Genomic DNA, 12,847 nt, shown 5'->3' with positions numbered 1-12,847 from the left:
TCCATATTGCCGTTCCTGAGAAATATTTCTCATAGGATTGGGTAGCATTGCTACATGCCCATAGATCTCCGATTACTGATTTGCAGGTCTCATGCCAAGAATGTTCTATTTTCTGTCAGTAAACGACACAGCTCCACTGCTAATTGATTTTCGTAGGCAGAGACTATGTGCCATGTATCAGAGTGAGGATGGGTGCGCCTCGAAAATGTTCCTAAAAGATCATAAGTAGATAGACAAAGACATCTGGCCTGCACGATACTTCTGGCTATCTTTGCTGAGTGATGCAACACCTAATAAAACTAAATTACTCTGATTCTCCCAGATAAATTTTAGTCCTGTAGCACATTGAATAAACTATTGATTTTTTCAAACAAAATCTTTTTTCATTCTTATTCTAAATTTCATCAAGCCAATCTAACAATAATCCTTTCTTTGTTTCTCCCCAAAATAGGATGAATATGGACACATTTCTAAAGGCAAACACATCATCAAGGCCAGGCTATTGGATGGCATGGGCCCCAGAGGGCCAGTGCTTTTCAGACTTCATTGAAGAACAAGCCACACACTCCAAATGAAGGTCACCCTGATGAAATCAGGGATAGGAGTACAGTTTGTTTGAAGATCATGTTATGAATAAGCTACACTAACAGTACTGGGGATGGAATATTTAAATGCAGACACTTTTGACTCTTCTCACATTTCAAAAGGAACCATAGTGATGTCTTTCAGAGCAACTTAGGGAAAAGAACTGCAAAAAAGACCCCAGGAAACAAACTGTTGTGTAAATATAGGGGCTGATTTTCATCCCAAGCCACTAGTCTAAACTTTTCTGTACCCAGCTCTAGATTGCAGACCGTCTGATTTAGGATCAAGTCCAATTCCTTAGTAATGTCTAAGTGTCTAGAGAAATTTTCTACTAATGACACAAGGTAAAATGTACTTCCCGATTCCTGTGATTCACACTGTTGCCTGAAAATAGAATATTGGATCTGGAAATAAAAACTTCTACCTACATTATCAGAAGCTGCTGAAGATGTCTACCCTTTACTAGAAGGTAAATGTTACATAACATTTGCATAAACACAACCATTATACAGTATTTGGTGGGGAAAAAAGATAATTTTGGATACCTTTAATAATGGTTTTAAAAGAAATTCTATACAAACTGCAGATTCTCCTAACCCACGGCACCTGTCAATGCAGATGTAGTGATATCAGATCCTAAAATAGTACCAGTGACTTGCTTCAGCAGAGCTTAGATATGCACTACACTGCTGTAACAAAAAAGCCTACTTTTATTGCTTGTTATACTGAATACCCGATTTAACTTCTTTACAAATTTGCTTATAATGTGTTCCATAGACAGTTTCTTCTTTTTAATCAGAAAAAGAGCTCTTTATTTGACTCCATTTACATACTTAACTTGAAAGCTTTTTCAAGTAAGGCTATCTTTAGTGGGTTTGCACATGAATTTCTGGGCATGACAGTAATGAAAGTAAATCATAGTATTAAGGAAAAAAACTTAATAAAAAGAAGGAAAGCTTTGGGATTAAATACATTGAAAATACCTCTTGACTTAGAGCATCAGAGAAAGTGAGGTTTGCCAAAGTGAATGCCTGTGTTACAAATACAGAGCTGAAGATAAATTATTCAGAAACGTGCAATGGACTGGAGTTTCATGATACATTTCCTTGGGGAGCTTTAAAAAACCTTCAGCAAAGTGAAAAGTATGTTCAACAATACACAAATATGAAGTGAAATGCTATAATCCTGTAACAAAGAAAAAGAGAATGTCTGTGAGCAGAGTATCTGGTTCTAGGCAAAGCATCCACGGCTGGTTTGTGCTATCTGATTAACACTTTTACACTGTACGACTAGAGTATTTAGTGTTAACACACGATTTTCAAGCTATCAGCCAACATCATCATCATCTTCTTTCACTAAGAATAATTAGGGAACCAAAAATGAACACTGATTTGCCAACTGACTCTACTGCAAACTTGAAATGGCCATCTATGTGCCCTTTGGTTTTTTTCTCTCTTCTTCCACTTCCATTTTCCTTAGTAAACAATTTTTAATCTCAATCCACAAGTTTTCCTCTTTCTTTCACTCTTCCTTTCCTATTCCACTTTACTTTCCTGCCAGGGGAAGCGAGAGCAGCTGTGTGGCTCAGTGAGCGAGCAGGCACTGTGTTGACCAGTATGGTTAACCAGGTACTGGGCTATGCTATTAGTCTATCGTACACCCTTCAGACATTCTTCTTGTGGTATTGATTCGTTTTTATTTACAGATTCAATCTGACAAGATGCCTAGAAATGAGGAAGAGGGGCAACTGGCACTTACACTTTATTCCAGTCAGCAAGGAATCTGCATAGAACAGTCCCCCCCATCTGGCTGATGGCTTCCAGACACCTGGAGTTAATGTGTGACAAAAACTCTGGAACTGGTCAGGGCAAGGTCACAGCCAGGGGAAGCTATGAAAGGAAAGAAGCTGGAAAAGATGCTATCTCAGATTTTTAATGTGCATCAGAAACACTTTCTAAAGGCCATCTAGACTTAGGTAACTTCCTTTCCTCTCTATCTCCCCCTCCTTTCCTATGTCTTCAAAGCACAAGGGAAATAAATCTACTAAATGGGAGAAGGATGTAAAGGAGTGGTCAAGAAAACAACTTCAATTTTAAACATGTGTTTCATTTCACACATCTATCTTCTTTCTGACCCTATTGATTTCAATAAGTTAACCCAGCTCACCACACATCTGGACTACTAATGAACAACGTCTTTTGGAGAGAAAAAAAAAAATCTTCTGGAGTTCTTTGCCTCCATGATCCGATACATGGCCAATATCTTGTAAGTATATATCCTCAAAACCAGTGCAAATCAGCATTAACAGCACTGAGCTGTATTAAAGCAGAAAGAGGAAGAGAATTTTCAGAGGAAATCAAGACATTAAAGAAGATGTAGAAGTAAGGATGAAGTAACTGAAGATATCCATTCCAACATGGTGGATCTGTGCTGATTTACACACCTAGGGATCAACCTGCTAAAAAGCGGGCAAATTAATGGACTAAACTGTGCATGGCTCTTGCTCTGAATTCAGCAATGAGCTCACATCTCTGATTTTTGTATGTTTTTCTGATTATCTTTTTTCTGATCCTGCTGAAGCTCCCAGGCATCCAGTCCATTAGCATGAATACTGAGTAGCTCTGGATACAGTGCCTCCTTCTGTGTCTACCTTCCCAGTATTCTTTTATACTGATCCAACTGAGACTGCCTAAAGCAACCAGAAAAGCTTTTTTACTGCTACATTTGCAACGGTCTAAATCTTTTTCTAACTATAATGCTTGTGTAATTTTTCCTCTGATATTTATTAAGCCCTTTGAGACATTATACAGCTTCAGCAAAGCCTCTTTCCGACTTCATGCTACCTTCATTCCTTTGTATGAACATTTTGTTTCTCCTCCTTCTCCTGCATTTCTTCTAGAAGTCTTTCCCTTATTTCATTACTACTCCCCACCAGCATCTTTGCAAATCCATCAGCATCCAGAAGCTGACTGCAAATGTAAAATGATGGGTGAGAGATGAGAACTGATTTTTTCACCTTCTCAGCAAAGAGGTCTCTCCATTATCTTTAGACTAAATTGTAACTCAATGTCTTTATGCCACAAAATGAGCTGACCTAATTGTAAGGCTTTCTCCCTCTTCCTATCCTACCTCCCATGATGTTCAGAAGGAATAAGCAAAGGCCTCTACTGTTTGCAGGCTGTGACCTGCCCCACTGTATTCTGTAAAATGGGGTATCAGGCATTTGTACACAGCTCCAAGGTTGCACCCTGAGTAGGGTAGCAGAAGTTGAATGCAGATAACCAGTTCTGTTGCATACTCCTTCTGTTGCTGTCCTATCAACCCACCTGAACATTCAATAGAAAACAGGGATTCCTCCCAGTCACTACACATTGGTAATAATGTTGTTGCTAATGTGACTATGACTACTACTATTAAAAGCATGATTTCTTAATTCCTGTACAAGACCCCCTCACATATGAATGCAGAACTTGAATTATTTTCCCCATATTCTTCACTGGAAAAAGACGTATGGAGTCATCTCAAATGCATATAAAAGGAGAAATTTCAAAGAGTCTCCTACTGTCATTTCAGCTCTATAATTAATAACCTTATATGTAGAATGGCCTTTCCACACCATTTTCTTGCACTCATACATCCCAAATCAGATAGAGAAAAGGAATGTCCCCTGATACAAAGTATCTATGTACTGCTAGATCATTTCTCTTAATTTATGTTGCATTATTGATGTACAGAATGCTGTAGTTGAATAATGTAACAGTAAGGCTCTTACTGCAAGCACCAGCTTTAATGTGTGTCTATAAAGATAAGAAAAATGTATTTCCCAAGTCCAGCAGTTTTCAAACAATATATTTTCAAGTTACAGGGATGCTCACCATGAGGAATTTAGAATTGAGGTGAGAAGGGAGGGGGACAACATTTCTTCTAAAATGTTAATGAGCTTCTGCATGACAAAGTGAAAATAATCAACAAATCTGACATACGAACAAATGCTATGAATATTCAGGAAGTTTAAGCCGCTGATTCAACAGTTTGTCAGAGTGTGCAACTTCTGCACTGATCACATAAGCTATTATTTTTCTTTTCATCACAAGTACACTCCACTGCGGTGTTGTTGTAACATACACATTGAATTGCAAGGACTGTAATTCATCCAGATGGCAGGATGCTCTGGCATTGTTGTTCCTATGGTACAGATGTTTAACAAACCAGCCATATGGCTCCAATGAGATGGCCTTTTCAAAGATCACAAAAGCTACGAGACATGTAGCCTTGTAAACGGGAGCGCAGTCCTGAAGTATGAATGTTCCCATTGCTACAATCAAAGCATACATCATGCTATGAAGTTGGTGTGTCTGATGGAATTGCAGGATTTATGAAACATTATTTAAAACCCTCAAAAGTATCAGGTCCTAAATTTGCACAATTTCACCAAGTCAGCTATTAACAGAACATTCCTCATTGGTTTTGAAATTCATTAAAGGTTTCAGACATAGGCTGGAAAGATGGGTATATAACTACCTGCAAATACAATAATGTCCAAGTGAACCATCACTCTAGGTGACAAACTGAGGTCCAACCAGTGAGACCAAGAATTTCTCTGTCAAAAGATTTGTCAAAGTCAAGGAGCCCTGAATGATGGTTGTGGCAAATGTAATGTGGAAAGTCGAATGTTGAGAAACAATCTGAGATCAATAATATCTTCGCCGAGAAAGGCAAGACCCATGGTCAGTCTATAACTCTACTGAATTTTGGCAGGTTTGAATGATAGATAAGTGGCACCAGTAAGACTGTTTAATCGCTAATCTTGTCATTATTACATCCTGTCACATTGCATAGATTTAGACATTAGAAGAAGAGGGTAAGGTAGCAGAGTGAAAAATAAAACTGTTTAAAGTTAAAATATCTCAATCTGTGAAGAAAAGGTGAATTCCCAACTTTGTGTTTCATACTGGTGTTTTTCTGCCAAGAACAGCAGATGTTGCAGTCCTGGCTTCCTTTTCTCTGATGCTTGGGTCTCTGACCCTTTGTTACCTAGAAGAAACATCTCTTTTATATAAATCTGTTGTGCAAGAATAAGATTAATATGGACAGCCTGAACAAAGCATTGGTCTCCCAGACAAAAGTGTACCCATTTAGTACACAGGGAATCTTTCCACTTGACATGTTCTTAAAGGGAAGCATCCTATTACCATCTACTCAATGGGTCAAAACTACAGAAGAGCCACATAATATTCCTTTTCTTGATCTTTTTTTTTTTTTTGACCAGCAAAGTGGTCAGAGATGCGATACAATCAGGCAATATGATTTTAAAACATCCTTATGCAAACCTTGAAGTGCAGTTGAACCCTGTGGTGGTTTAAGAAAAAGATTTTCTGCAGTTTATGCATTTGCTCTGCCAAAAGCTTACCTTAGCATACAAAGTACAGGCAATCACAGTTGCTCTGATTTACTACCCAGCCTGTGTTGTTTGTTTTCAGGGAGAGCTCAGTGAAAAGCTATGTCATGTATAAGAACATTCAGAGAAGGGGAATCAATTTGCAAAACCACCAGAATGGAAGCAACCATTTTGAAGACATCAATGGAAAAAAATATGCAGGTGTGTATTTGCAGCATTTTTCAGGTGGAATTTTTGGAATACCATTACAACCCCAAGATATTCCAAGCCTTTTATAGGCACAAAGGCAATTTCATAGCCCAAAACTGCTTAGCCTAAGTGCTAATGAACTGGCCAGAGGTATAACTTACCAGTCAACAAATTAATTATTTGACCTTGTGCCTGAATTCCACACTCTCTGGGGCAGCAGCATATCCAGAACTCAGAAAGGCAAAGAAAACACCAGACTGGCAGAGCAAGAAGTTCTGGGTCATCCTGATTACATAGAACCAAGAGTAGATTTTCTTAGACAAAACCCATTTTGTAAGTCCAACAGGAGGACAGAGATAAAACTGTATATCTGACATTCCTTTAAAAATAATAAATGAGAAGGGAAAAGATCAAAACAGTCACTGAAAGCCTTCACTCCTGCTTTAAAATCCAAGAAACAGTCATTAATAGAGATTTAAACTCAGCCTCCTCTAGTCTAAACATGTCACTGTTAATTACAAAGCTATTTAACTTTTGCAAGAAATAAAGACTGCTATTAATGAAAGAAGAACCAATTAGCCTTTAATCTACACAATGTTTTTTAATCAAACTTTCTTTTGATCATCAGGCTCACTGCGGGATGTATTCTCTCCTCCTCATGTTGTAGTGGCTTCCATGATTACTAATGGAATAGATTTTAAAGGGCTGGCTGGGTTTGGAGAACCTTCTCTGCAGGGCTGGAGCTTCCTTCCCTTTGTGGCAGTGGGGCTTAGCAGAAGGAGGCTCATCTTGAACTGTGCAGCCCTATGGCAGCACAGGAAAGTGGGATGATTTTGATGGTGTCTCCTGACCTCCCCCTTGTAGCTGCTGCCATTAAAGGAAAAGGCACTGAGCATGTCTGGAGGAATATGGGACAGTAGTGCTAGACTAGCTTGGTAGGCAACAGAAGACAACATCAGTTTAAAGAAAAGAAACAAGTGGGTAAGGAAAGAGACAAAAGCAGGGAGGTGCCACCAGGAACAAAAAAGAAATTCACTGCTGACTGCAAAGAATGATGAATGGAAGAACTTGCTTGTTGGCACACGAATATGTTGTGGAAAAAAAACCAAAACAAAACTAATAGGACAAGTGGTTTATGTGTTAGAAACAGGAGGTATGACATGAAAAAGATCACTATTGCAAAATATTGTTGAGCCTTCAAACTGCTGGTTGCAGGGTCAGAGAGTTTCAATGAGGTTTTTCAGTTGGTTGATTGGTTTTCCTTTGTGGCTTCTTGTGGTATCAAAGCAGTAAGACCACGTATCTAGAATCAATCATGATGGAGAGTTTCTTCCTTTACATCATTTCTCTTTCAGCAGCATTTGCTGCTCAGGTCTCCCAGGAAGGAGGATAGACAGAAAACGGCCTTGAGGCATGCACTTCACATTTCTGACCATGCAGAACATTCAGTGTAAGAACCTGACTCCTGCACATGTGAACTTAAATATCACCTACACTGTTTCAAAAATACAACTGGTCTGACCAGGTACCTGCTGTCTGTCCTGCATTAGCAGAACTCTGGCTTATGGTCTGTGCTGTTCTTTCTCCACAATATTTTTCTGGCAGCAGCAGGACTCTTGAGGATTAATACTAACCAAAAAGCACTTCAAAATAAATGTTAATATCCTCATAAAATGAGAAGCTCTGCAGAGATCTCCTGTTGTTGCAACCAGTATGGCAATTAAAAAACAGAAAATAAAAGACATCGATAGATTGCAGAGAGAAAAGTGAAAATAAGTACGTTCTGTGCCAGACAGGATTTTGAGTCACAAAATCAAGTTGATAATAAATGTATGTGGAGCAATTGCTGAAATGATAATAACCCCAGAGGAGTTTAAAGGTAACTACATACTTAACATGGGAAGGGCTTCAGCAATTGGTCATGCTTTTCAGAACTTGAGTAACAGCACTTCACATTTCAGAAGATCAAATGATTACTCCCTCTGTAAAATCAGGCTAATTCTATCAGCCTTATCTCAAAGCGCTGGTAACTTTGCAGAGTCCAAAGCCCCCTCAAAGTAACTGTTTGGCATAAAGGTCATTTAAAATGAGATTAGAGTCTATTCATTTTTCTGAGGTGCTTCTGTACTACATTTTAAATACAATATAGTTATTCAGATAGAAACACCAACACGGCTAGATACAAATAGCTTTAAAGCACTGTGTCAAGATATATAAAGTTAGCTGGATAATTGTATTACTTTAATATCTAAATTATTCTGTGGCATTTTAAACCTGCCTATAAAATTTCAATTCTGATGATCATCAAAACCTTCTTGGGTTTTTCTTGTGTCATAATCCCATTTTAACAAGATGTAGACAAGAGACTCCCAGCTCCGCTTCCTGAGCGAAGCTGCAACACCGATAACACACATTAATGTACAAGACATTTTTAACTAGCAAAGCTTTTAGGTGTTCTTGAATGATCCATTTCACTTCTTGTCCACCTAAGACTGACCTAACGCACTCCAGAGCTTTTTATTGACTTATACAGTGCAGACAGGACAAAGTTCTGACATTTGTGAAGCTTTAGAAACAGCAAAATCATTGACAGGAACTGTGAGAAACAGTGAGATTTTAAATGTTTGTACCTGAACTAAGATCTTTCGAAGTTAAGAGGCAGAAACTTTATGTTGCTTAATAAACTCTGTGATAGTTTACACGTAAGTGTGGTTTTAGTTCCCCTAATTCTTTAACATTAGTACATACTTGCATAAATAACTCCCCAAAGTATGGTCTGATTCAATAAAGCACTCAGGAACTTGATTAACAGCCTCCCCAGTGATTTCAGCAAAATTTTGCTTAGGTACTTGGAATACACATACTGAACTGACCTGAACGGTTCAGTATCTGCAATCCTGACTGAAATCAGTGGGACCTGAAGGTTCTGAGCAGCTCTGAAAATCAGCCTTTAATATTACTACCACAATACATCTTTAATGAGCCTACAGCTCCTCCAAAAATTACTTTTAATTGTCAGATCTGAAGCAAAGCTCTGTACATACGTATACAGTAGTCTCCACTTTCGTAATATCCAGGGCAACACTGCGATCTTCGCCGATACATAGTTCTTAGTCCTCTTCGATAGGCTGTTTTATAACTTATTCTAAATGGCAAGACAGAAAACCATTTGACAATACAGAAAATCAATGCCTACGGTTGGAATTATATTTGTGTTAAATTATAGTAAGGATAGCATTCAATAATTATTTAAAATGCATGAAAGCTTTTGATATTAAAAGCCACAATAAAAAAAAAATCAATATTTGTTTTGAAACTTGAAATATAACTTGTATTATAAACACAGTACTCATGACAGTCAACCACTGCAGCTCTTCCTAGGACTGCTATCTTAACCATTTCCCCAGTCCTAAAGCAAGGGCAAGGAGTTTCTTTGAGAGCAGATGATTCATTTCTGCAAATCAGCAATGTCAGGTATCACCAGTGGAAGGAGCAGAATCTTCCACTGTGTCAGTGCACTACACAAGCCATTACCACAACGGAAACTGCTCTCACTACACAAAATGAAAAGTTAATCCCAAGTGATTTCTTCCTACTTGCTAACCCTTCTAAGGCACTAATGCCTTGCAAAATGCCATTATAGTCCCAGTGGCATATTTTAAGCATGTTTTCTCCACTACAATATGTGGTCTACAGAAATGATTTTAAGCATTCTGTAGCTTCTCTAGACCTATTCTAGAGTTAGCAATGATACTACATTAGAAAAGGAATATTAACAGACTGTTTATATTGTATCATATTATATTGTATTACATTATATTATATATATTATCTATTGTATATTTATATAGCAGCTTTATTCATGTCAGTTTATTTGAAATTACCTAAACTGAAAAAAATCTATTGTCACTCATGCTAGATAAATTGATCAAATTTACTCTGCTGCTTTCCAGTCTATATAGCAGTGCAGGAAGTTCTGCACCCCTGTTCAATTCCATACATCAGAACACAGAGGTTAAAAAGCAAAACCCACAGCCAGACTAGGATAGTGCTGAACAACCTCTTTGCAACTGAGAGTTAAGGTACCAATTAGCTTGCTAAAACCCCCTTGAAAGATTTCAAATATTAGTGGATGTTTGTAGGATACTTTTGTACTTGGAATCAGAATGAATTAACAGCAATATCTTGGAGCCTGGGAAAAATTAACTCTTGGTATCAGTGCTAGAAATGGATCCATCCTTATTTTACCAGATATTCAACACAGATTTGGGTGCAGTATTTCAAATATGGATCCATTCATAATTATCACTAACTCTGAAGCATCCAATTCTTCAGTATTTAGGAGCTTCAGGGACTTCTGACCATAAACCTGGACATGTAGTGACCATTTGGAAAAGAAAGCTGGCCATGGTTGGTCATGCAATAATCACTTCCAGTCCATGGAAAGGTGGATGGCAAAGAAACACACTCCTGAATGGCCCTGTAAGGGACTGACTATCATTGACCTCACCCAAATTTCATACAAAAATCTCCCTACTTCAATCAATGCCTCTAGAATGCCAAACACCCTGGCTATTGTGCTGAAAAACACCTTTCCACACATATCTATATTACAGTACCACAAAAACTTGCATAAATAAAAGGTATGTGAGGAAAGAAAAAGGCAAAACAAAACTAAAATTTCTGGGGATTAGTTCTTACCTGTGTCTGGTGCACTTGAACCAGTTCAGTATGTCAGTACATCTTGTATAATAGATCTGATCAAAAGGATGAGCATAAGACTCCTGGACTGTCACAGCATAGCTAGGAGTAGACGGAAAAAGGAAGTGAAAGGCTGTTTGTTGCAACCTGAAAAGCTTCAGTTCCCTGTATATGCTACTCATCTAACTTCAGTATGAAAAGAATTAAATCAATAATCTCAGAAACTTTGGGCATTATTACAAATCAAAAAAGGGCTTCCTTCAGCCACAGCTCTTCCTGAAAATTCTGGCAATGCTGCTAACTTTGGCTCCATAACAGAAATAGAGATTTCAGTCTGAGTAGAAACCATTCCCCTCTGGAAAAAGGACTAAATTCATGGTAGTTTAGACGGTGAAAAGGGTATTTGGTTGACTTAATGCTGCACATTTTAAAAGAGAGGAAAGCACCATGGTTTTAAAACATCCCAGCTGCCTTCCTGCCTAGGACTGTCGATTTTTGCTTGTACTCCAAAATAGCAGTCAGTTTGTATTAATTTAGCAATGCTGCATGTTGCCACTGTGACGGGATGCCGATACATCATTTTAGGATGAAACAGCACCACTACTTCAAATATTGGGAGGACCAATCAAATAGGATCATTTATAAAAGATGTTGAAGAGTGTTTATTCTTCTGCCGCACAAGTTAAATCCTTTTAATCTGTAGCAGAAATAACCTCAGGGCTATGTGAAAATTGTAATGTGAGTTAATTGGTATCTAGATTTGGAACATACGGTTAGAATGGGATTAGCTCTCTTTGTACAACTGAATGGATAGAAACCAAAACTGGGCGAGCTGGTTAGAAATCACAGAGCTCCAACAACACTAACAATTTATTAATCTCCTTCCCAAAACACTACTTATTAATGTATCAGGTACTATATTAATTGCTATGATTATACTGAAAGTGTCTGGGCTCCTCATGTGATAGAGGAATACAAAACTCATGGACTTGCTAGTGTCAGTCCTTTGGAACACTGTATTGCCCTATAGTGAGTGTGTGCACTGTCCAAGAGACTCAATCTCAGGTTCTGATCTGGAAACAAGCTCAACTTTGTCAGATCTACAATATCTTTGGAGAATGATACTGAAATCATTCTAGGCAGGGTCAAGACTCAGGAATTAGACCCTCCAAATCATTAATTATATTGATTGTTTTAATCCTCCAAGTGATTTCCTTCTTGTCAGTGGGACTGCTGATGTGATTAAGCCCTGCAAGATTGCACCCATTAGGTAATACCAAAATACTTGCTTGGAGGGTCTGACTGGCTTGAAATCGAAGGCTGGACTATTACTGCCCTGCTTGCCATGCCCCTTCTATACAAGCCAAGATTCTACAAGATATTGCTTTTGCCCTCTGTCACAGTTTGCTGGGTTTGACAATAATGATTTTACTGCCACTAATGGCAAAATGTAAAATATTTACATTGCTCATTATTAACACAAAGCAGTAACACTCAGAAATCTTGATTATTATTTTATGATCCTGGTTGTTATCCGGCAATTGCCCTAACAATCTTTTCCCTTTGATTTATTAACATCTAAGTAACAAAGTCATCTTGGTCAGTACAGCCAATCAATTTTGGTATTTAATTTTTGTTTCTCCTTGATTGGGTCTCTGGGTTGCTGACTATCTTCAGACAAAATCAATATTTTATTCCTGTGCTCTGAATGCACTTCACCTCACAATACAGACTGCAAAATCCTTTCCGCTCTAGTTTTTGCTTTGCAGTTGCAAGAAACCTGCAAACAACTCTCTAAAATCAAACCACGGTGCCATTAAAATAGGAGTCCATCTCTGCTCTTGTTAAAAGGGTTTATTTTGCTAAAGTGGACACTAATGCATATTTGTATGAAACTAAACCACAGAACTGGAAATTTAGTGAGTTAAGCTTAGAGTACAGGAACTTTAGCCTCTGTAAACAGACCCTGCATGA

At 38.1% G+C, this 12,847-nt stretch overlaps 1 protein-coding gene across 10 annotated transcripts in view; it reads right to left on the bottom strand.

Moving 5' to 3' along the window:
* MEGF11 (multiple EGF like domains 11) overlaps positions 1-12,847 on the bottom strand; it is a 284,475-nt gene that overhangs the window by 186,733 nt on the left and 84,895 nt on the right. For all 10 annotated transcript variants that reach the window (XM_065688547.1, XM_065688551.1, XM_065688554.1 and 7 more), the window contains 2 exons: positions 10,874-10,975; positions 9,217-9,317 (listed from right to left, as the gene is read on the bottom strand). In XM_065688547.1, the coding sequence (XP_065544619.1) occupies positions 9,217-9,317; positions 10,874-10,975 (203 nt within the window). The remainder of the gene's footprint in view (positions 1-9,216; positions 9,318-10,873; positions 10,976-12,847) is intronic.

Source organism: Lathamus discolor, chromosome 8 (genome assembly GCF_037157495.1).
Source record: "Lathamus discolor isolate bLatDis1 chromosome 8, bLatDis1.hap1, whole genome shotgun sequence".
Lineage (NCBI taxonomy): Eukaryota > Metazoa > Chordata > Aves > Psittaciformes > Psittacidae > Lathamus > Lathamus discolor.
This window is presented reverse-complemented; position numbering and strand designations above follow the sequence as displayed.